General features: G+C 35.8%; 1 protein-coding gene across 4 annotated transcripts in view; it reads left to right on the top strand.

Annotated features, from left to right (window-relative positions):
• Positions 1 to 25225, top strand: part of WDSUB1 (WD repeat, sterile alpha motif and U-box domain containing 1) — a 57948-nt gene extending 32723 nt beyond the window's left edge. For 3 of the 4 annotated variants that reach the window (XM_006196195.4, XM_072961029.1, XM_072961028.1), the window contains 2 exons: positions 5277 to 5417; positions 24805 to 25225. In XM_006196195.4, the coding sequence (XP_006196257.1) occupies positions 5277 to 5417; positions 24805 to 24962 (299 nt within the window). In that variant the 3' untranslated portion in view covers positions 24963 to 25225. The remainder of the gene's footprint in view (positions 1 to 5276; positions 5418 to 24804) is intronic. The other variant, XM_072961030.1, reaches the window with a different exon arrangement.
• The last annotated feature ends 1053 nt before the right edge of the window (positions 25226 to 26278 follow it).

Raw genomic sequence — 26278 nt, 5'->3', positions numbered from 1 at the left:
CATTTATTATTTGTAGACTTTTTGAAGGCCATTCTGACCAGTGTGAGATAATTAGTGATGCTGAGCATCTTTTCACATGTCTGTTGGCCCTCTAAATGTCTTCTTTGGAGAAATACCTTTTTAGATCTTCTGCCCATTGTTTGATTGGGTGGTTTGCTTTTTTGATATTGAGCTGTGTGAGCTGCTTGTATATTTTGGAAATGAATCCCTTGTTGGTTGCATCATTTGCAAATATTTCCTCCCATTCAATAGGTTGTCTTTTCACTTTGTTAATGGTTTCCTTTGCTGTGGAAAAACTTTTAAGTTGAATTAGGTCCCATTTGTTTATTTTTGTTTTTGTTTCCATTACTTTAGGACACAGATCCAGAAAAATATTGCTGGGATTTATGTCCGAGTATTCTGCCTGTGTTTTTCTCTAGGAGTTTCATAGTATCCAGTCTTACATTTAGGTCTTTTTTACTTTATACCATGTCTTTACCCATTCATTTGTTGATGGACACTTAGGTTGCTTCTGTATCTTGGCAATTGTAAATAATCTTACACCTATTTTCATTTTTCTTTTTTTAAATTTACATATATATACTGTTCATTGTTTCTAAGAATGTTTAGAGCTTTAGCTTTTTAAACTTACATAGTTAACAAAGGAATAAAGCCAATCACAAAATAAGAATTAATTTAAAAAGATACATACACCCCACTATTAACAGCAACATTATTTATAATTGTCAAGATATGGGAGAATCCTAAGTGCACATTATTAGATGAATGAATAAAGAAGATGCAGCATGTATATGTAATGGAATACAACTCACCCACAAAAAAGGAGGATACCTTGCCATTTGTGGCCCTTTATTCATATTCCTTTTTTTTCCACTTCAAAAACTAGAATTTTGTAAATGGCATAAACATTTCCATTACATCAAAAACAACAAAATACCTACAAATAAACTTAAGCAAGGAGGTTACCTACACTCTGAAAACTGTAAAATATTGATGAAGGAAATTGAAGATGACACAAAGAAATGAAAAGGTATCTTGTGCTCTTGGATTGGAAGAATCAACATTATCAAAATGGCCATACTACCCAAAGCAATATACAGATCCAATGCAACCCGTCAAAATACTCACGACATTTTTCACAGAAGTAGAACAAACTTTTCCAAAATTTATATGGAACCATAAAAGACCCCAAATTACCAAAGCAATCCTTTGTCTTTCTTCTTTTCTCTTTTCTTATGGTTTGATGACTAGAGAAGTTCCTTTAACATTTGTTGTAAAGCTGGTTTGTGGTGCTGAATTCTTTTAACTTTTGTCTATCAGTGAAGCTTTTGATGTCTCCATCAAATCTGAATGAGAGCCTTGCTAGGTAGAGTATTCTCGAATGTAAGTTTTTCCCTTTCATCACTTTAAATATATCGTGCCGCTCCCTTCTGGCCTGTAGAGTTTCTGCTGAAAATCAGCTGATAACGTTATGGGAGTTTCCTTATATGTTATTTGTTGCTTTTTTCTTGCTAATTTTAATATTTTCTCCTTATCCTTAAATTTTGTCAATTTGGTGACTGTGTGCCTTGGTGTGTTCCTCTTTGGGTTGATCCTGTGTGGAACTCTGTGCTTCCGGGACTTGGGTGACTTTCCTTTCCCAAGTTGGGGAAGTTTTTGGTTATTATCTCTCCAAAAATTTTCTCAGGTCCTTTCTGCCTCTTCTCTTTCTGGGACCCCTCTAATGCGAATATTAGTGCATTTCATGTTGTCCCAGAGCTCTCTTATTAAACTATCCTCATTTATTTTCATTCTTTTTCCTTTTTTCTGCTCTGCAGTAGTGATTTCCACTGATGTGTCTTGTAGTTCCTTGATCCTTTCTTCTGCCTCATTTAGTCTGTTCTTGGTTTCTTCTAGTGTGTTGTTCATTTCAGTGATTTTATTCTTCAGCTCTGTTTGGGTATTCTTTATATTTTCCAACTCTTTGCTAAAAACTTTGCTCTGTGCATGTATACTCCTCAAGTTCTCTGAACATCTTCACCATCATCATTCTAAACTTTCTCAGATAAATTGCCTGTCTCCTCATCACTTATTTCTTCTGGGATTTTATTTTGTGCCTTGGCCTAGGAGATACTCCTCTGCCGCCTCATAGTGTCTGTCTATTTGTATTTTTAGGTAGGCTAGTTCTGTTTCTCAACCTTGGAGAGGTGGCCCTCTGTGGGAGATGTTCTATGCGTCCCAGCAGTACACTCGTCTCTTGTCACCCAAGGGCCAGGGTCCAGCCAGTCCCAGTGTAGAGTCTGGTCTGTGTTTGTAGATTCTTTCCACAGGCCTTGGGATTGTTGTTCTCATATTTCTGGTATCTGCCCCCTGGTGGATGAGGCTGGACTAGAGGCTTATGCACATTTCCTGGCAGGAAGAGCCAGTGCCTGCCAGCTGCTGGGTGAAGCTTGGTCCTGATCTCTGGTGAATAGGGCCTTGTCTAGAGGCGTTTATGGTTCAGGAGACCTGCTGATGGGTAGGGCTGTGTTCCCACCTGGTATGTTGTTTAGCCTGAGGCTTCCTTACAGGCTGTTGGGTGGGGCTAGGTCTTGGTGCTAATGATCCAATCAAGATGTCAGCTCATGTAGATTAACACTTCTGGAATGTCCACCACCGGCTTTTATGTCCCCTGAGTGAGCCACAGCCATCCCCTACATCCCCAGGAGACCTTCCAAAACCTGTAGGCAGATCTGGCCCCGGTTCCTGTGAAATCACTGCCTCAGCCCTTGGGCCTGGCACACACAAGATTCTGTGTACACTTCCCAAAAGAATGAAATCTCTATTCTCCCAGTCCCATGGGGCTCCTAGAGTTAAGTCTTATTGGCCTTCAAATCCAGATGTCCTGGGGTCTCCTCCTCCTCCCAATGCCAGAACCCCAGGCTGGGGAGCCTGATGTGGGGCTTTGAGCTCTCACTCCTGTGGGAGGGTCTCTGCAACTTATTCTTCAGCTTGTGGGTTGCCCACCCGGGGGGGTATGGGGCCTGATTATATCGCGAGCATGCCCCTCCTACCGTCCTTCTGTAGTTCCCTCTTTATATTTCCAGTTGAAGAGGATCTTTTTTGCTAGATTCCAGTCTTGTTTTCGATGGTTGTTTAGCAGTCAGTTGTGGTTTTGTTGTAGTCATGAGGAGAAATGAGATTGTGGTCCTAACACTCCACCATCTTGACCTGAAAAAACTACTTGTTTTCTCTTGGTCATTCTAGTCAGAAGTTTGTTTTTTAAATACAGTTTACATGTAAAAAATAAAAAAACAGTTTTTAAATCTTTTCCCCCAAGAAACCAGCCTTTAGTTCTGTTGTTCTTTCTCAGGGCAGTGGCGAGGTGATTCAGCGACCAGCCTAAGGGGCGTCGTTGTTAGATGGAGGCAGCGGCGCATGCTTGTTACCCTGCCTTCAGCTGATGCTGCTGTTGCTGCTTTAGCGGTTTTTATAGGACAGCTTGGGGGAGTGAAGGGTACAAGTAGAAAGGTATTTCTTCCGTCTGTGTACACAGATCTCTGCTGTAAGCTATCTCCCATCCCCTTGTCTTGAAGCCAGTTACTTCTGTTTCCTCTGGGGGTTTTCAGAGTTTTTTATTTTTGATAGTTATTTTTATCTAGACTCTATCAAGTCTTAATTATGTAGCATTTCCAGAGTTGGGTAAGGGGTGGGGAAGAGGGTCTAGGAGCTGATGGCCTATTTAATTTTTCTTAAGACCCAGATGCCTTTTCAGAGTAATAGTGAATATAGCCTATCACCCATACTGAGCGTTTACTAGCCCTTAGCTGGTAAGGGTCTTTTCTTTCTCAGCAATTAAGTTTAATAACACTCACTCCCAGTGCCCAATCACAAAAGATGTTTTTTTCTGGCTAAGTTCTGTGGATATGATTTGATAACTGCTTCCCTGAGGGCAGAGCATTTTTAAATGACATTAAAATTGGACAACGATAGCATACAATTTAACCTTTTCTTATCTGGTAAATTTTGAAATAGACTTTCTATATTCTCTATTAATAAACATTCTGAATATTAGCACATATGTACAGTATTTTTGTCCAAAAGGGTAATATATATATTTTCCAGGATATTAAATGCTACTGTATCCTTATTGCATGTATATAATTATCCCTTTAGATGGGATGGCTACTGTCTAATTATAAATGTGTTGTGCTTTTTAAAAATTGTTTTAAAAGACTTCAATTTGGCTTCAGTTAATTACATAGGAAAGAAGTCACAGGAAAGCCGTGAAGCAGTCCTTAAGAGGCAGCTGCTAGGTTGACTTGCCACACTTTCAATAGATATGGCCAATGAGTCCAGATGGATTTAAACAGTGTATTACTCATGGCACAGCAGGCATCATGAGCTTCATGTTCAGACTGGTTCCCCCTTTCCCTGAAGTCTTGTGGGGACAATTTGTGTTTGGTACTTGTCAGGAAACAAATCTGCCCTCTGAATAGGAGGAAGACACTATCTCTAGCTTCTAAGGAAGTTTGCAAACATCCTTGAAAAGATTGCCAGACTAAAGGTGTCATGAGGTGTCTATAACCACAGTAGAGGATTACCTTCCAATTAGAAAGCAAGCTGATTTGGCTTTTTATGGGAACTATGAGGCATTCAGAAATGTAATTCTTTTTTCTACCCACCCTACCAACAGCACCTCCACCTAAAATAGAATTGTCCGCTAGTTTATCTAAAAATGTAAACAGCTAGTATCACTAAACTTCCTAAAATTAATTAAGCTTCTGAAATTAAAATTTAAGATAATCTTTTAAAACAAGATAAAAGTCAAAATACAAATGAATGAAACTTCTAAGTACAGTCTTGGATAAACAGATGAGCTTTATTTGTGATTGTGTTTCATATGAGAATCAGCAAATAATGTATCTACTTTCATAATGTTTAATAATTAAATTCTGTTTTATATTTTTAAACTGAAAGCTTTAAAAATGATACTCAGGAAATTTTTTGTTTAAATAAATTAACCTCTAATAATGAGCCTTTTCTGATTTTGTGTAGTATATTAGGGTTCAGGCAATCTGAAATTCTTGAACAACTATCAGAATTTAAGGTTATTTAGAATAAACTTTCTATTGCTGAGTTATTTCAGTCACACAGTATTCTATACTACAAAGATTCATTAAAGAATTTATAAAGAAGTTCCATGTGGTTAGAACAGTGTAGGTCTGAAGATTTTTGGTTGTAGTAGATAAATCTTTCTCTATTTGCTAAAGACTTGCATAAAGCTCTCCAGCCCTAACAGAATAATTTCTTTCCAGAATCTCTAGGGCTTCGTAGTAAAGTTCTGAGGAAAATCGAAGAGCTCAGGACAGAGGTGAAAACCCTGTCTTCTGAAATTCCTGATGAATTTATATGTCCAATAACTAGAGAGCTTATGAAAGATCCTGTCATCGCATCAGGTATGTGTGATGCTATTATATGTTTCAAAGCATATTATATACTAAATAAATAATGTAGATAGTTCACAGAAGTTTGCTTTAATGTGGAAGATTTTCAAAATTCTGGTTTTATTTATCATAGGTAGTTTTTTTTTCTTTTAAAAATTCTTCAGATCTGAGGTGAACTATTGAACATTATATATTCTTAATGGAAAAATTGGAGCAGGTTTAGATAAGGTTAGAGACAAAAGGAGTAAGTTTTAGAAGCCTCACTTAAACTTGTGAAATATATATTTAGTTACTAAAATGTAAAGTTAAAATACTGTTTTTTAGGATAGATTGTTGACATCTACAATGTTTATTTTATGAACTGAAACAATCTTACAGAAAGAAGAATTTAAAGAATTTAAAATTACATCCTTCCACATTAATTTCTAACCTTTGTCAATAAACACATACCTACTGTACATAGTTGTAATCAGTGTATCTATATTGTATTGTTTTTTAACTTTTAAGAATGTTATATACATTTCCAAATGACTTAGTCTACATAATTTTCAGTTTTAATAACTTTATTCCATTGTGACTCTATGCTACAATTTGACTCTTCTACTATTTGGTGTATATATATGTTTGAAAAGCTTTATATTGTAAATAGCATTGCTATTTACACTGATACCTTGGTACTCCTTTTATTTTGTTGCTATCATTACTTAGGGGTATTTTCGCAGCATGTTTGCCCCAAAGCAGAATTAACCAGAGAATATTTTATGAGCATTAAAAAGAACAATTTTGATAGTTAATATTGACTTGAAATTATACTGTTTTCTAGAAAAAAAAAGTTTAGAATGTTACCAGGAATGTATTTAAGTGTACCTGTTTTTCCACAGGTTTGTGATCATTGAATTTTTTTTCCAATTTTTTTTAATTGAAGCATAGTCAGCTTACAATGTTGTGTCAATTTCTGGTGTACAGCATATTTCAGTTGTACATATACATATATTCCTTTTCCTATTCATTTTATTATAGGATACTACAAGATATTGAATATAATTCCCTGTGCTGTACAGTATAAACTTGTATGTCTGTTTTACATATAGTAGTTAGTATCTGCAAATTCTAAACTCCTAATTTATCCTTTCCCACCTCCTTACCCCACTGGTAACCTAAAGTTTGTTTTCTATGTCTGTGAGTCTGTTTCTGTTTTGTAAATAAGTTCATTAGTGTCATTTTTTTTTTTTTTTAGATTACGCATGTAAGCGCTATCATATGGTATTTTTCTTTCTCTTTCTGGCTTCACTTAGAATGACAATCTCTAGGTCCACCCGTGTTGCTGCAAATAGCATTTATTTTATTCTTTTTTATGGCTGAGTACTATTCCGTTATATAAATATACTACAACTTCCTTATCCAGTCATCTGTTGATGGACATTTAAGTTGTTTCCATGTCTTGGCTATTGTAAATAGTGCTGCTATGAACATTGGGGTGCATGTATCTTTTCGAATTAGAGTTCTCTCCAGACATATATGCCCAGGAGTGGGATTGCTGGACCATATGGTAAGTCTGTTTTTAGTTTTTTAGGGGCGTTTTTTGTGTATAGTTTTTTTATTGAAATATAGTCAGTTTACAATGTTGCAATTTCTGGCATACAGCATAATGCTTCAGTCATACATGAACATACATACATTCGTTTTCATATTCTTTTTCACTATAATTTACTACCACATAATGAATATAATTCCCTGCGCTATACAGTGTGAACTTACTGTTTATCTATTTTGTATATATTGGTTAGTATCTGCAAACCGTGAACTCCCAGTTTATCTCTTCCTACCCGTGTCCCCCACTGGTAAACATGAGTTTGTTTTCTATATCTGTGAGTGTGTTTCTGGTTCGTAAATAGGTTCATTTGTCTTCATTTTTTTAGATTCCACATATAAGTGATACCATATGGTATTTTTCTTTCTCTTTCTCTCTTACTTCACTTAGAAGACAATTTCCAGGTTCACCCATGTTGCTGCAAATGGCATTATTTTATTTTTCATGGCTGAGTAGTATTCCATTATATAAATATACCACAACTTCTTTATCCAGTCATCTGTTGATGGGCATTTAGGTTGTTTCCATGTCTTGGCTATTGTAAATAGTGCTGCTATGAACATTGGGGTGCAGGTGTCATCCTGAAGTAGGGTTCCTTCTGGATATATGCCCAGGAATGGGATAGGTGGATCATATGGTAAGTCTATTTTCAGTCATTTGAGGAATCTCCATACTGTTTTCCATACTGGCTGCACCAAACTACATTCCCACCAAGAGTGTAGGGGGGATTCCCTTTTTTCCACACCCTCTCCAGCATTTATTGTTTGTGGACTTTTGAATGATGGCCCTTCTGAACAGTATGAAATGATACCTCATTGTGATTTTGATTTGCACTTCTCTGATAATTAGCAGTATTGAGCATTTTTTCACGTGCCTATTGGCCATTTGTATGTCTTCATTGGAGAATTACTTATTTAGGTCTTCTGCCCATTTTTGGATTAGGTTTTTTTTTGTTGTTGTTGTTATGAAGTTGTATGAGCTGTTTATATATTCTGGAAATTAAGCTCTTCTCAGTCTCATCTTTTGCAAATATTTTATCCCATTCTGTAGGTTGTCTTTTTGTTTTGTTTATGGTTTCCTTTGCTGTACAAAAGCTTGTAAGTTTAATTAGGTCCCATTTGTTTATTTTTGCTCTTATTTCCATTGCCTGGGTAGACTGCCCTAGGAGAACATTGCTGAGATTTATGTCAGAGAATGTTTTTGCCTATGTTTTCTTCTAGGAGTTTTATCATGTCTTATATTTAAGTCTTTTAAGCCATTTTGAGTTTATTTTTGTGTATGGTGTGAGGGAGTGTTCTGATTGATTTATTACACTGTTGTCCAGTTTTCCCAACACCATTTGCTGAAGAGACTGACTTTTCTCCATTGTATATTCTTTCCTCCTTTGTTGAAGAATAATTGACCATAAGTCTGTGGGTTTACTTCTGGGCTCTCTATTCTGTTCCATTGATCTGTATCTTTTTTTATGCCAATACCATGCTATTTTGATTACTGTAGCTCTGTAGAATTGTTTGAAGTCTGGGAGGGTGTTATTCCTCCAGATTTGTTCTTGGGATATCTTTCCATTTCTTTAAGTCATCTTTAAATTCCTTAATTAGTGTTTTGTAGTTCTCCATATATGTCTTTCACCACCTTAGTCAGATTTATTCCTAAGTATTTTACTGTTTTTGGATGCAATTTTAAAAGGGATTGCTTTTCTGCTTTCTTTTCCTGCTATTTGTTGGTGTAATCCATAAAGATTTTAGAATCACTTTCTCAGTTCTTACAGAAAATTGTGCCAGAAATTTTTCAGTGTGTGCGTGTGTTGCAAAAAAATAAAATAACAGACTTTACCATTGTAAGCATTTTTAAGTGTACAGTAGTGTTAACAGTATGCACATTTTTGTGTGAGAGATCTCTAGAACTTTTTCATCTTGCAGAATTGAAATTCTGTATCCATTGAAGAACTCCCCAGCCCCTAGTAACTGCAGTCCACTTTGTGTTGGTAAATTTGACTAGTTTAGATACCTCATTTTAAGTGGAATCATGCAGTGTTTTGATTTTTTTGTGGCTGGCTTATTTCACTCAGCATAATGTCTTCAAGGTTTGTCAAGGTTGCTGCAAATGGAAGGATTTCCTTCTTAAGGCTGGATTACATATAGTCCATTGTATGACTATACCCTGTTTTGTTTAGCCACTCATCCATTGATGGACACTTGTGTGCTTCTATTTCTTGGCTATTGTGAATAATGCTGCTGTGAATATGGGTGTGCAGATATCTCTTCACAGGAAAGATCCTGTTTTCAATTCTTTTGGATGTATACTCAGAAGTGGAATTGCTGGATCCTGCGGAAATTAATTTTTTGAGGAACCACCATACTGTTTTTTCTGTAGCAGCTGTACCATTTTACATTACTGCCAGCAGTGTACAAGGGTTCCAATTTTTCTATACCCTCACCAGCACTTGTTATTTTGTTTTGTTTTGTTTTGATGGTGGCCATCCTAATGGGTGTGAGCTGATATCTCATTGCATTTCTAATTTGCATTTTCCTAATGATTTGTGATGTTGAGCATCTTTTCATATGCTTATTGGCATTTATTTGTATATCTTCTTTAAAGAAATGTCTGTTCAAGTTCTTTGCCCACTTAAAAAGTCAGGCTATTTATTTTTCTGTTGTTGAGTCCTAGAAATTTTTATTTTAGGCATTAACTTACCACATAAGTGGTTTGCAAGTATTTTCTCTGTAGTTTGCCTTTTCATTCTGTTAATTGTTTTGTTTGCTGTGCAGAAGGTTTTAAGTTTGATGTACAGTCAACCCTCAGTGTCCACAGCTTCCAAAAGAATTCTAGAAAGTTCCAAAAAGCGAAACTTGAATTTGCTGCACACTGACAACTATTTACATAGCATTTACACTGTATGCACAACTATTTACATTGTATTAGGTATTATATATAATCTAGAGATGATTTAAAGTATATGAGAGGATGTGCATAAGTTATCCACAAATACTATGCCATTGTATGTAAGGGACTTGAGCATCTGTGGATTTTGGTTCCAGGGCCCCCCCGTAAATGGCAATCTCCTGTAGATACGTAGGGACAACTACAGTCCCATTTGTCTGTTTTCGCTCTTATTGCCTGTGCTTTTGGTGTCATATCCAAGGCACAGGAATTTGAAATAATTGCCAAATTCAATGTCATAGAGCATTCGCTTTCTTCTTGGAGGTTTATAGTTTCAAGTCTTATACTTGGTTCTTTAATCCATTTTGAGTTGATTTTTTGTCTATGGTTAAAGTAAGGATCTAACTTCATTCTTCTGCATGTGGATATCTAGTTTTCCCAGCAGCGTATGTTGAAGAGAATATTTAGTGGACATTCGAAAAATGTGCAGTCTTTCCCCATTATGTAATCTTGGCACCTTTGTTGAAGATCATTTGACCGTATGTGTGAGGGTGTGTTTCTGGGTTCTCTATTCTGTTCCATTGATGTATGTGTTTGTGTTTATGCTAGTACCACATTATTTTTATTACTGTAGCTCTGTAATATGTTTTGGGATCAGGAAGTGTGAAGCCTCTAGCTTTGTTCTTTCTCGGGATTGTTTCGGGTCTTTAGGGTCCCTTGAGATTCCATATGAATTTTAGCATGGATTTTTCTGTTTTGCAGAAAATGCCATTGGGATTTTGATAGAGATTGCATTGATTCTGTAGATCACTGAAATTGTACAGACAATATAGCATTAACTCTTCCAGTACATGAATATAGGATGTCTTTCCACTTATTTGTGTTTTGTAGATTGCAGTATAAAAGGTTGCCAGGATTTTGGTGTTTCAATCTATAGATCAGTTTGGTATTGACAGCTCCAATGCATAAATACTATGTAGGTTTTTATTTAGGTCTCTTTTTATGGTCTTGTAGCAGTGTCTATAGGTTTTGCACATATTTTGCTAATATTATGCCTATGTATTTTTCATTTTTATAACAAATTTGTAAATACTACTTTTTAAAATTTCAATTTCCAATGCTTGATATTTCACACTGGATTGTGTAAAATTGACTTTGTTTTGTGATTTGCTTAGTTTATGGGAAAAAAGCTATTATTACTAATAGATTCTTTGACTTGCCTTTTTTTAGATTCTACATATAAGTGAAAACATACAGTATTTATTTTTTTGACTTATTTCACTAAGCAAAATACCCTCCAGCTCCATCCAGTGCAAATGCCAAAATTTCATTCTTTTTTATGACTGAGTATTCTATATGTGTGTGCCCATTTTTAATCGAGTTGTTTGTTTTGTTGATAGAGTTGTATGAGCTGATTATATACGTTGGATATTAACCCCTTACTAGTCATATGATTTGCAAATATTTTCTTACATTCAGTAGGTTGTCTTTTTGTTGATGGTTTCCTTTGCTGTGCAAAAACCTTTTAAATTTAATAAAGTCTCATTTGTTTATTTTGGCTTTTATCTCTTTTGCCTTAGGAGACAGATCCAAAAAATATTGCTATGATTTATGTCAGGGAGTGTTCTGCCTATGTTTTTCTTTTAGGAGTTTTATGGTTTTAGGCCTTACATTTAGGTCTTTAAACCATTTTGAGTTTATTTTTGTATGTGGTGAGAGAAAATGTTCTATTTCATTATACTACATGTAGAGCTGTTCAGTCTTCCCAGCACCACTTATTGAAGAGACTGCCTTTTTCCCATTATATATATTCTTGCCTCCTTTGTCATAGGTTAATTGACTGTAAGTGCATGGATTTATTTCTGGGCTCTCTGTTCTGCTCCATTGATCTGTGTATCTGTCTTTGTACCAGTACCATACTGTATTGATCACTGTAGGTTTGTAGTATAATCTGAAGTCAGGGAGCTTGATACCTCCAGCTCTATTCTTTCTCAAGCTTGTGCAAATCTATAGATTGTTTTGGGTAGTATGGACATATTAACAATATTAATTCTTCCAATCCAAGAGCACGGGGTATCTTTGCATTTTTTTGTATCATCTTCAGTTTTCTTCATCACCGTTTTGTAGTTTTCAGAGTATAGGTCTTTCACCTCCTTAATGAAGTGTATTCCTAGGTATTTCTTTTTGTTGCAATTTTAAACATTAGTGTTTTCTCACTTTCTCTGATAGTTCATTATTAGTGCATAGAAAAACAATAGATCTCTATATTGTATCCTGCAACTTTACTGAATTCATTTATTCTAATTTTTTTAGTGGAGACTTTAGGGTTTTCTATATGCAGTGTCATGTCATCTGCAAATAGTGACAGTTTTACTTCTTCCCTTCCAGTTTGGATGCCTTCTCTTTTTCTGGTTGGAGTCCTGTGGCTAGGACTTTAATGTTAAGACAAGAATGTTCACTCTTGACCCATTTATTTCTGATTTTAGAGAAAAGCCTCTGTTTTTCACCATTAAGTATGTTACCTGTGGGGTTGTCATAATTGGTCTTTGTTCTGTTCCCTCTTTACACAACTGATTTTTATGTAATGATTTTGTATCCTGCAACTTCGCTGAGTTTATTATAAGCTGGGGTTTTTTGTGGGATCTGGTACGCTAGTACTTTTCAGTATTTTTAATCTGTGTTCATAAGGGGATATTGGCTGTAGTTCTCTTGTAATGTCCAACAGGGAAGGAGGGTAAAATGATTTCCTAAGTGTTCCCTCTCCTCTATTTTCTGAGTTTGTAGTATTATTGCTACTATTTTTTCCCTTAAATGTTGGGTAGAACTTGTCAGTGAAGTTTTTTGTAGGAGTTTTTAACCAGAAATTTAGTTATGAATTCAAACCTCAATTTTTAATAGGTTCATTCCTAAGGTTAGATTTGTGAGTGTTCTCTCTTGGAGGTTTACATTTCTTATCACCCTAAAATATCTTGTTGGCATCATTTAATGTATTTTGTCTTGAAATTTGTCTCATTCATTTTTATCTTGGCTGTCTTGTTTTTTTAAATAGACTGTGAAATACAGTTATTTAAAAAAACGTAACTCTACTTTTTTTGACTTTTCAGTATGTGAAAATCCAAGATTTAATCAGTATTCAGACTTAACATTACAGATTAATCAGAAGCACAGTTTCATTGAACTCCTAAATTGATTCAGAAATATGTCTATTTTGGTTACTAGTAGCTTCTTTCATTAAGTATCATGTTTGTATGATTTGTTCATTCTCGTGTGACTGTACTACAGTTTATCCATTCTACTATTGGTATTCATCATTGACTATTATAAACAGCACTGCCAGGCACCTTTAATCACTTTTTTCTCTTGTGAACATACATATGCATTTCTATTGGGTATATTCGTAGGAGTGGCTGTACATAGTTATCCAGGTTGGTTGAATCAGTTTACACTTCCACCAGCAGTGAATGAGAATTCTGGTTGCCCATAGTACTTTAATATTTAAGTACTGCTTGTGTTTTTCATTTTCTTCTAGTTGCTCCACTGGCAGCATTTTGCAAATACTATAATATTACAACCAGGGTGTTGACATTGATGCAATCCACAAATCTTGTTTAGATTTCTTCGAGGGTGTGTGTATTTAGTTCTATACAGTTTTGTCCCTTTTGGAAGGCTGAGTATCAACCACCAGTCAAGACAGAATAGCTCTAAACTCACAAGGACAGGCCCCCCTCCCATTGCTTTTTTATAACTACATCCATCACCTGCCTTCTGTCTTCCCCCTCCATCCCAGTCTGTCCTCTGGCTCTAGAATTTTGTCATTTCAGAAACATTATGTGGATGGAATTATACAGTAAATAACCTCTTGGGATTAGTTTTTTTTGCTTAGCATAATCCCTGGGGAGTCACCATCCATTCATTTTTAGCCTTCCTGTGTTCCTTTTAGAAGTGTTCCCTGTGGAAAAGATGCAGTTGAATTAATTTTTTTTTAATCAGTCCTATCTTTAATAGAATTGAATGAATTCATTTATGTTTTCTTCTAATTCCTTTTCCCCCCTTCTTTCCTGAACTGATTACATGTCTTTTTTGGCTTTTTTTCCCCTTGGTGTTTTGGAAGGCCTGTATCTTACACCTGTTGGATTAACTGCCTCAGAAAAATGTCCCAGATCTGGTTCTGCCTGTACTTCAGTTTCCCTACACATTTTAACACATACGTCCTTTTAAATTGTGAATGTGCAGTAACACAGAAGCAAGCATTCTGACAACATGGAGACCCTCGTGCTCTGCTGTGTCTTCACAGATATTTTCTATCCATTTATAATTTTGTTCTGTGACAAATGGGATGATACATACTTTAAAAAAATTGCTTTTCCTTAATATATCAGATAGTATTCCTTGTCAGTATATTCACAACTACTTCATTCTCAGCTGCTAGACAAATTTCATGGTATGGATGTGCCATAAATTACCTTACTCTGTTAAGACACTTCTCCAAGTGATTCTGTAGAAAAAAATCCTCAGTCACACAGTATATTCTGGTACACTTGTTTAAACACTCCTGTCAGATAAATTTATATTTATAATCTTCAGTTTTAATTATGCTTATCTCTTTTTAAATATTGTCCAATTTTTGTCCATTTAGACATCCAGATAAATTTTAGAATCATTTTGTTAGTTATTACAAAAAAGCTCACATTTTGATTAGAATTACAGAAAATCTAAAAACTAAATGTGAATTTGGGGTTGGAGTGAGGAGTAGGAATGACAGCTCTGCACTAGGCAGACTTTCCATCTCTTCTTGTCTTTTATTCCTTTTAGGTCTATTCTGAACATTTAAATGATAATTCATTTATATTGCTTTTTAGAAAAATAAGTGTTCATACTTAAATTTATCATTTCACAATTGTAAAAACCTAGTAAACCCTATCTGACTACTTTGATTTTTCTCTAAAGCCTTCAGTGTTTTATCTCAGTCATGTATAGAGAGCACACTCTTAGACAATTTCTCTTTGTTATGTATTTTTACTCCTCATTTAGGGCACACTGCTTTTTGAATGGAATTCTGTACCTTTATCAATTCTGGAAAACTTTCAGCTGTTCTCATTCTGTACACTTTATCTCTTGAGCTTTCCTTGGGAATTTTCTCAGACATGCCTACCAGTCATCTACTCTGCTTTGTCCTAACACTGTTTAGCCTTCACTTTGAGATTTTTTTTTTCAAAATGTCGACTCATTTCTGGAAATCTGATTTAGCATGTAGATTAAGAGGCATTGGTTCTGGAACCAGACTGCTTGTGTTTAAACCCCAGCTCTGTCACTCCCTACTTGTGTGACCTTGGAAAGTTGTTCAGCCCATGCATCAATTTCTTAGTAAGCTTGTGCAGATTATGTAAGGAAATATAAGTAACAGTGCCCTGGGACGGCTTGATACACACTTAGCTGTAGGAATATTAAATATTTCTTTTTCATGGCACATTCTCTCTTAGACTCATTCTCATTTTAGAAATACAAGTTGTATCTCTTTCCATTTTCTGAGGTTTGTGGGGTCCTAATCCTGTTCTTTTGTCTTCTGTCATTCAGTCACTTATTACCTGTGGAAGTCCAGTGTGGGAAGAGTGCATATAGCTCCAAAGGGCTGGGCTGACTTTGTCCATTTTTCAGGACAACAGGTGGTCAGCAGTGGGCTTACAGCTTGGAGAAGAGATGTATTATTAATTCAGAGCCCAGGCCCATGAGCTGATGTTTTCCACTTGAACTTTTCACTAGGGCAAAGCCATTCAAACCTGTAAGTCAGCAATCCCTGTTAAAAGATAGTTCTTTTTAGTCACCACTTCTGAATATAATGTAGCAGGAACTTTGGGGATTTACTTAATCTTCTTTATTACCGGAAATAGAAGTGTATAGGATGAATAAATCTTATAAATAAGTAGTGTTACTTTGGTATCTTACCAGAACTTAATGATCTGAATATAATAATTCTGAGGTAATACCTTTGAATACAGATAATTAATATTATTTTCTAGGCTATCTGGTCTATCTGGTACAGCTCTTGATTTGTCAACTCAGTAATAATCTTGGTTTACAGCAAGAGTCAGTACTGTTTGGGTGAAAATTTTTTAAATCTTTAGGTCAATTAAAAATGAAAACAAGTTAATACTGAATGTAATGTGCACTATATATTTTCTTTCAAATATTGTCAATTTTTTCCCCTAGTGTTACATGTTTGATTTCAAATGTTGTAGTAAACCTCAGGCATGAATTTTTTAAAGAAACCCCAAATTGTTTGTTAGTGGGAATTGTGCTAGTTACAATGTTTCATTCACACTTGACAGGCCGTGTGTGTCGGGGTGGGATGGTGGTCTTTGCTTTGTAACGTTGATATCCCATTTACTGCTTTGGGATGGACTTTTGGTAGAATTCTTGCTTCCTCTGTCAAACATACTCCCTGAAACATTGGATTGTCACCAGTAGGATCACTACTTTATAATACCACAGAAACTGATGCCAAACTTCAGGGTAAACTGACCAGTGTGACTGACTTTCCTGTGGCTGGAAACCTGCACCTCCCTAGAGTGAAGGGGCTGACATTTTATTCACTGCTACCACCCCCAGGCAGGCAAGGAAAAATGATTCATTTAAAGAAAGTCAATTGGAGGTAACGAAATACTATATGATGATAATATTCTCTAACATTGTAGATATAACACAACTATTAAAAATGGAGACTAGAAAATACGATTTTTCATTCATTAACTGAGTACAAGCCTGTTTGAAACTTAGACACTGGAGGAGAGAAAAATACTAGCTAATTTGAATATTACTTACAGTAAGGAACCAACAGACACAAATAGTATTCTTGGTCTCTTCTTTTTAAAAAGATACTAGTGTAAAGGTAAACCAGTAGATCAAAAATACAAACCTCCCTAAGTATCAAGATGGAGGAAGCCAGCTCCTAAAAGAATTTATATGTGATTTATCATAAAAATATTAGAACTATTACCAAACACACTGGTAATATTAATAAACAATTGGCTTATCTCATCTTTAAAGATGAAAGATTTGAGGGCAGCTACCAAAGTGCAGTACTACCAAAAGCAAGGATTCAGAAAGGTTAGAAATAAAAGGATAGACAAAAATGAGACAGTTGCAGCTAACTATAGGTTATATATACGTGCCTGCAAAAATAGAATTCAGACCAAAAAAAATTTAATGACACAGGATACTATATAGTAATACTGAAGACCACAGTTCTCAGTGAGAATAACCATTATTAGCTATGCAGTTCTAAATACGGCAATGACTTTCAGAAAGCAGAAACTACAGGCAATGTAAGGAGAAATACAGTACAGTAACAGACTTGATCATACCTCAGTCCAAAATATAATACACCTTTTAAAACACATATTAGACATTCATAATATCAACCATATTTAGCACAAAACAACCATCATTACCAGAAGTAACACAGACATCATTATGTCACCACAATGGACTGTAAGAAATTAAAAACAAAAGTGGGCCCCTGTCACCTGGAATGTTAAACATGCTGTTATCAGACCTATCTCACCTGGTGGCAAACTCACGATATTTTACACTGTATTATTAACATGCATATTATTTATCAGTAATAGGCCAGTGTTTTAAGATTGAGGGTCATTATACTCAGCTTTTTATAAATAAAAACTAAGTATATTTTCCTGCTGAGACTGTTCTTACAACTCAACAGTAAGACAGATAACCCAGTTGGAAAACAGGCAGAGACAAAGAAAGATGCTCAACATCACTAGTCACCAGGGAAATGCATATCAAAACCACAATCCGATGTCACCTCACTTCTGTCAGAATGGGTATCATCAAAAAGAACACAAATCACAAATGCTGGTGAGGATATGCAGAAAAGGGAACCGCAGCACACAATTTTGGTGGCAGCATAAACTGTTACAGCCACCACAAAAAGCCAGCATGGAGGGTTCCCAAACTAAAAACAGAACTACCCTATGACCCAGCAGTTCCACTCCTGGGTATATATATATCCAAAAAAACCCACACAAATTAAAAGACACATGCACTGCATTGTTCATAACAGCACTTAAGTGTCCATCAACAGATCAATGGATAAATAAGATATGGTGTATATATACACACACATATACATACAATGGAATACTACTCAGCCATAAAAAATGAGATAATGCCATTTGCAGCATGGACAGACTTGGAGGGCATCATACTAAGAAGTCAGAGAAAGACAAATACTATATGGTATCACTTATACATAGAATCTAAAAAATACAACAAACTAATGAATATAATAAAAAGCAGTAGAATCACAGATGGTAGAGAACAAACTAGTGGTTACCAGTGGGGAGAAGGAAGGGGAGCGGGCAGGGGACTAAAAGGTACAAACTATTAGGTATAAAATAAGCTACAAGGATATATTGTACAATATGGGAAATATAGCCAATAGTTTAGGCTACCTATAAATGGAATATAACCTTTAAATTTGTGAATCACTATTGTGCATCTGTAACAATACTGTACAGCAACTATACTGCAATTTAAAAAAACAGAAAAAACAGGCAAAGGATTTGAATAGACCTTTCTCCACCGTAGATGTACGAATAGCTGATAAGCACTAGAACAGGTGCTCAGTATCATTATGGAAATGAAAATCAAAAACCACAGTGAGATACCATCTTCATACTCACCAGGATGACTAGAATCAAAAAGGATGGAAGATGGCAAGGATGTACAGAAATACTGCTGGTGGGAGTGGAAAATGTTGCATCTGCTGTGGAAAGGTTTGGCAGTTCCCCCAAAAGTTAAACAGTTACCACGTGACTCCATAATTGTACTCCTATATATCCAAGAGAATTGAAAATATGTACAGATGTTCACAGCAGCTTTTATTGGTAATAGCAAAAAAGTGGTAATAACCCAGATATCCCATCATTAGATGAATGGATAAAAGATGGTATATCCATACAGTGGAATATCAATCAGCTATAAAAGGGAACAAATACTTATACATGCCACAGAGATGAACCTTGGAAACATTATATTAAGTGAAAGCCAGACAACAAAGGCCAAACACTGGATGATTCTGTGCGTAGGATATGTCCAGAATACACAAATCCATAGAGACAGAAAGTAGGTTCGTGGTCATGGGGGAGAGGAGAGTGTCTTTATGGAGTGATAAAAAAATGTTCTGAAATTAGGGAGTGGTGATGGTTGCACAACTCTGAATTATACCAAGAACCACTGAATTGTTTACTTAAAAGGGTGGATTTTATGGTATGTGACTGAAATCTCAAAAACAAAAGGTGGTAACAGTATCTGCAGCCAGCATCTGCCAGCTCTAGGACTCAGGGAACAGGAGGAAGAAGTTGAGTTTATTAGAACCTCACATGGTCTTTCAGAACCAGATCTCAGGTGTCTAAGAAGCTTGTTCCTCTAAAGCGAGAAGGGCAAGACACATTTGGGCAGTGCCTACAATGAAGCAAACAAAAAAATGTGGAGAGTGTAACGAGTTACCTCTTCCAAGTGAAGGGCCATGACCAAGCACAGCACTGATAGGAACTTTCACCCTGTTTTTGTCTCCACTGGAGGACTCCTATTGCAATATTTAACAAGGAGCCAGCTGGCAAAGCAGAAATGGGGTTTGCAGTATCCTGGCTCCCAGCATACTGAGTATTCAGTTTCCTGGATGGGTTTTGAGCTGAGAGACTGTAGATTAAATAAGGCTAATTATAGCAAGTTAAATCAATGAGGAATCAAAAGTCTTCATGTGCATGTAAACAAAAATAAAATACTAGACATAGGAAATACCCAAAATTTACTACGCAAACATCTTGAAGAGTTACTCGGAAAAAATGGAAAGCATAGCGTGCTGACAGATAGGAAGGCTCCATGTCTGGGGGATGTCACTATTAGGAATTTTTCCTAGAAATGCAGAAGGTGATTATTAGATTCTGTTGGAAAGAACACACAATAAATAACTTAGAAAATAAAAATCAAGAGGAGTATCACAAGCCCTACCAGATAGTAGAACATGTCACAGAGCCTCTTTAAAGAATGCAGTGTGATGTGTACGTGAACAGACTCATGTAAAATTTTTAAAAATCCAGAAACTGATCCAAGTGCATTTCAAAATTCCATGAATAATAAAAATGAGGCTTTAAGTCAGTGAGAAAAATAAGTAATTTAAATAAGTGGTATTCTGACAACTAGTCATATGGAGAAGGATAAAACTGGCTTCATCTGTCATACTATATGTCTAAATTAGTTCCAAATAAATCAGACATATAAACAAAAAATGAAACCTCTACAAATCCAAGGAGAAAATGTAGGTAAATTCCCTGATAACCTAGAAATAGGGATACTCCCTAACCTGGACTCAAAATCCAAAAGAAGTAAATAGAAAAACTGAAAAGTGTTAATAATCCATAGATGAAAAAAATCTAAAGAAAAATATCAGTCCTTCTCAAACTCTTCAAAACAATAGAATAGGAAGGAACACTTCCAAATTCATTTTATGAGCCAGCATTACCCTGATAATAAAGCCAGACAAGGACACCACAGACGGTTACAAGCCACATATCATTGCTGACCATAGATGCAAAAATCCTCAACAAAATATCAGCAAACTGAACTCAACAATACATTAAAAAGATCATACACCATGATCAGATGAGATTTATTCTAGGGATGCAAGAACGATTCAACATCTGTAAATTAATCAATGTGATACATCATATTAATAAAATGAAGGATATAAATCATAGGCTGATTAACCTCAGTTAACCTGCTGTGTCTCAGCTCCAAAAATCAATCTCAATAGACACAGAAAGGCATTTGCCAAAATTTAATACCCATTTATGATAAAAAAAAAAAACTCAACAAGGTAGGCATAGAGGCAGCATACCTCAACGTCATAAAGGCCAGATATGACAAGCCCACAGCTAACGTACTTGATGGTGAAAAGCTGAAATCTCTTTTTCTAAGATCTGGAACAAGACAGGGATGCCCACTCTTGCCACTTTTATTGAACATATTCTTGGAAGTCCTAGCCAGAGCATCCAGGCAAGAAAAAGAAACAAAAGGCATCCAAACTGGAAAAGTAGTACAACTGTCTCTATTGCAGGTGACACAGTATATACAGAAAACCCTGAAGAGTCCACCAGAAAACTTGAAACTTTACTGAATTCATTGATTAGTTGTAAGTTACAAAAGTCTACAGAGACACAACAGATTTTTGTGTATATACTAGTAGCAAGTTATTAGACATATTAAGAAAACAGTCCCATTTGCCATTGCATCAACAAGAATAAAATACCTAGTAATTTAACTAAGGAGGTGAGAGACCTGTACACTGAGAACTACAAGATATTAAAGAATTGAAGATAATGCAAGTAAATGGAAAGATACTCTGTGTTCACGGGTAAGAATTGTTTAAACGTTCATCCTACCCAGGCAATCTACAGATTCAATGCAATCTCTATCAAAATTGCAACGGCATTTTTCCCAGAAATAGAACAGTCCTAAAATTTGTATGAAACCACAAAAGACTCCCAAAATAGCCAAAGCAATCTTGAGAAAGTCAAAGAGCAAAGCTGGAGGCATCACACTTTCTGACTTCAAACTTTTATTACAAAGCTATCGTAATCAAAACTGTGTGTGGTATTGTCATAAAAACAGACACATAAACGAATGAAACAGAATAGAAAAGCCCAGAAATAAACCCACATATATAATCAGTTAACTTACAACAAAGGAACCAGAAATATACAATGGGAAAAGGATTCTCTTCAGTGAACGATGTTGGGAGGATAGTCTCTCAACAGTAAATGATGTTAAGAAAATATGCAAAAGAATGAAACTGGATCACTGTCTTACACTAAGCACAGAAATCAACTCAAAGTGGATTGAGGACTTGAATGTTAACACCTGAAACCGTGAAACTCCTAGAAGAAAACATAGGTAGTAAGCTTGACATTTGTCCTGGTGATGATTTTTTAGATGTGACACCAAAAGCAAAGGCACAAAAGCAAAAATAAACATGGCGCGGACTGCCATCAAACTAAAAAAAAATTCTGTACAGCAAAGGAAGCCATCAACAGAATGAAAAGGCAACCTCCCAAACGAGAGAAAATACTTGCAAATCATGTATCTGTTAAGAGTTACCTAAAATTTACAAAGAACTAACACAACTCGGCAAAAAACCCAAACAATCGGATTAAAAAACAGGCAGAGCATCTGATCATTTTTCCAAAGACATACAGATGGCTATAGGCACATTAAAAGGTGCTTTATATCACTAATCATCAGGGAAATGCGTATCAGAACCACAGCGCGATCATCTCATACCTGTTAGAATGGCCCTCATCAATAAGATAAGAAATAACAAGTATTGGTAAGGATGTGGAGAAAAGCAAAGCCTTGTACCCGGCTGGTGGGAATATAAATACTATGGAACAGTATGGAGGTTCTTAAAATAAAACTACTGTATGATCCAGCAATTCCACTTTGGGATATTTATCTGAAGGAAGCAAAATTACAAACTTGAAAAGATATCTGTACCCCCATGTTCATTGCAACATCATGTACAATAGCCAAGCCATGTAAACAACCTAAGTGTCTATCAGTGGATAAATAGATAAAAAGAAAAAATTTATATATACACTATGGCATGTTATTCAGCCATAAAAAAGGAGGTCCTAATTTTTATGAGCTCTTGGATGGAACCTGAGCATTGTATTTGGTAAAATAAGTCAGAGAAAGAGATAGTGTATGATCTCACTTACATGTGGACTCTAAAACAAAACATCAGACTTACAGATACAGAGAACAGATTAGTGGTTGCCAGAAGTAGGGGATAGGAAATGGGTGAAATGGCTGAAGGTGGTCAAAAGGCACAACTTCTAGTTATAAAATTAATAGGTCCTGGGGGTGTAATGTACAGTATGGTGACTACAGGTAATAATACTGTATTGTGTATTAGGAAGTTAAGAGAGTAGATCTGAAAAGTTTCTCATCATGAGAAAAGGAAGAATTTGTAACTGTTTAATGATGGGTTTATACTAGACGTATTGTGATCATTTTGCAGTGTGTGTGTGTGTGTGTGTGTGTGTGTGTGTGTAGACATTATGTTGTACACCTGGAGCTACATCTTTGAAAAAATTTCCAAAATGAAGAAAAGAGGAACCTTATAGAAGAATGAGCAAAAATATTAAGTCAGTTCACAGGAAAAAGAAAAGCAAATGACTTAAGTCATAGGAAAAAATATCCTCTCTCCCTTAAGTTAGACCTTCCCAGTGTACACCGCTGCTCACGGGAGAGTGGTGGAAATCCGGTTTGACAACATGTTCTCTAGGCAGGGCTCTGGGGAAATTTTCAGCCCTCTCATAAACATTGCTAGAGAAGAAAGAATGGTAGAACCCCTACGGAAGTACTGGCATAGCTAGCAAAACTACATACATTTACTCTCTGATGCAGCAGTCCTCTCTCCCAGATGGTCATGCTATTTATTGCGGGACTCACTACTTGTCAAAAGGTACCGGAAACAACCCAGGTGTCCATCAGTATATCATACAGTCGAGTACTGTAGGGGGAATACAAAAGGTATAGTTAAGTAAAAAACCAACCAGGTACAAAGCAGTGTGGAGCATTCCAGCTTTTATGTAAGAATGTATATGTGTGTGTACACATACATTTGCTTCTATTTTAAAAAAGAAACAAAGGGTAAACAAAACTAATAGACACGGTTACCTGTATGGGAAGGGAGAGAACATGGTTGGACAGAGACTCCCCTTAATGTGACTTGTTTTTAGTTTTTACTTTGAAACCACTTAAATACATCATGAAAAACAAATCAGTCTCTAAAGATTGGGAGGATAAAAAGGGAAGCAAATGGGCCAAATTAGTTGTCAAGTAATAAAGTCAGAAGAATTTTTTTTTCAAGTGATTCTTAAACACAGTATTTCAGTTAGACAACCCTGGTGGATTTATCTTGGTGACAGAAAGAGCCAGAGAAAAATCTTTAAAATCTTTCAGTCTTATGTTAATAACAAATTGGTATTGTTAGTTTGAAACAGTTTGTACACATTTCAGATTAAAGCATACATGTATTCAGGAACTAAGATTTTCAGTTTAAGAGGAAGAGCTACAAGTATAAAAAAGAAAAGTAGTGAAGCAAAAACCCCCAACCTTTCTTACATGTGCAAAGGAAACAATTTTGTAAGAACATGATATTAAAAACCTTAGCCAGTAGATCTTTTTTTTTGCATCATAAATCCCTTTGCTGTCAAGTCCTTATTAAGGTGAGCTCTGTAACCTCTCTGTATATTTCCCTTACTTCTCAGTGAGTCAGAAAGTTTTGCCAAGTTACCCCTAAGGCTCTCTGCTCTCACCTTCAGCCATGTTAATTCACACCCAGAGCTAAGATGGGGCACTGTGTCCCCACCACCACTCTGCTCTGTCCGGCTCCTTTCCTCACACTACACATCTGAATTCTTGACAGGATCCTTTTCTCAGGATGTTGTGTATTCAAAAAGAATCAGTAATATTTTGACACTGTTTAAGGTGTATTTGTGCAATCTTAATGCATTTTAAGATGGTAGAATTTGGGGTGTTGAGGCATAAGTATTTTGGGAGTAGTGGTGCAAGACAAGAATTATCATTTAAATCACAATAAAGGCCTCAACAGTGGGTTTTTTTTTTTTTTTTTGGTTCAAACATCAGAAATTTATTTCTCACAGTTCTGGAGGCTTAAAAATCCTGGATCAAGGTGTCTGTAGATTTCTGCTGGCCCCTCTCCTTGGCTTGCAGATGGCCATCCCTTTTTCTTTCTTTTGGCAATGGAGTTAATACCCATTTTAGCAATCTTAACTTCTACACTACAAATAATTCGTGTATATTTCTTTTTTTTTTTCCTAGATGGCTATTCATATGAAAAGGAAGCAATGGAAAATTGGATCAGCAAAAAGAAGCGTACAAGTCCCATGACAAACCTTGTTCTTCCTTCAGTGATACTTACACCAAATAGGACTCTGAAAATGGCCATTGATCGATGGCTAGAGACACATCAAAAATAAAACTGTTTGTTAGTATTGTATTTAAATTTTCAGTAATCTCATTTGAATGATTTAAAGGTAACTACTAATCAGACATTATTAAAACCGAAACAGAAGGATAAAGGGTAAACTTAAATTTAGTTACCTGTAAAAAAATTTACTATTTTCATCCTCTGAAACATGGACTAAATAACACATATAACCTCTTTATTTTTACTATGTCTTTTTATACTAGTGAAAAAAATCTTAACCTATAGAGAAATAAAGTTTGACTTTAAGTTGCAGTGCTCAAACTTATTCTTGTTGTAAATCATATTCCATTACAGCCAAAGATCAGAATAATCTAGAATATAATATATTTATTTTGTGGGGGGGTTTAGTTAGGTTTGTTTATTTATTTTAACAGAGGTACTGGGGATTGAACCCAGGACCCCGTGCTTGCTAAGCACGAGCTATACCCTCCCCCTAGAATAGAACATATTTAAATCCTAGTGCATAGCCCTTCATTTGATAAACTCTTTGGAATCCTTGTGAAGAGAATTTGTAGCAAAATAATTATAGATTTGTTTATGACTAAATTGAAAAAAATTACTTTTGATATACTTAATGACCAATGTTGTTAGATTCTAAATTTGCAAGGTGGTAATGATTTCCCCCCATTGTCTAAACCTAGGTACAAGTTAGATGGAATAGATTATCACAGATATGTCAAGTTGACTTTGCTGAAACATAAAAGAGGCAAACTAGCCTTTTATAGAGTTCAGAATTCTTAAAAGTTCCCACATAATATTCTTAGCTAGGCGAGTGTATATTTTTACACAATAGACCAGTAGCTAATACAACACCCTGCTAAGCATTCACTCGGAAGAAAACTTCAACTTCAGGAAGGTGAGGTTGTGTTGACTCTCCATTCCTGTCACAAGCTGTTCACTGGAATGGAAGCCATTAGTGAGAAAGCCTGCTAGAAATAAACTCTAAGGGCAGCCAGGGACCAAGACTCCGTGTTTACCCCCAAACCCTCGCTGTTCTCAAGTTTGAAAACACAGAAATAGAAGGGGAAAAGCAATGTAGTTGTACATTGGTCTACATATTCAGTCAGTCTTTTCCAATGTTCTGTAAACTATAGCTAATATGCTGTATGTTCACAGAAAGGTGGAAGCCCAGCCATCACAGAAATCCCCAAGTACCTGCTCTTTGTAATTGCTGCTTTGTAAAATTTCTGTCATTCTAACGTATTACTGAATTTTATTTCCTTTGGGTCACAGCTAGGATTCACAATCTGATTCTAGAAGAGTATTCTGTTTTTCATACTACACATACATCTCACATTCTTACTC

Source organism: Vicugna pacos, chromosome 5, assembly GCF_048564905.1.
Source record: "Vicugna pacos chromosome 5, VicPac4, whole genome shotgun sequence".
NCBI lineage: Eukaryota > Metazoa > Chordata > Mammalia > Artiodactyla > Camelidae > Vicugna > Vicugna pacos.
The sequence above is the reverse complement of the archived record's forward strand: the minus strand, read 5'-3'. Positions and strand labels throughout refer to the sequence as shown.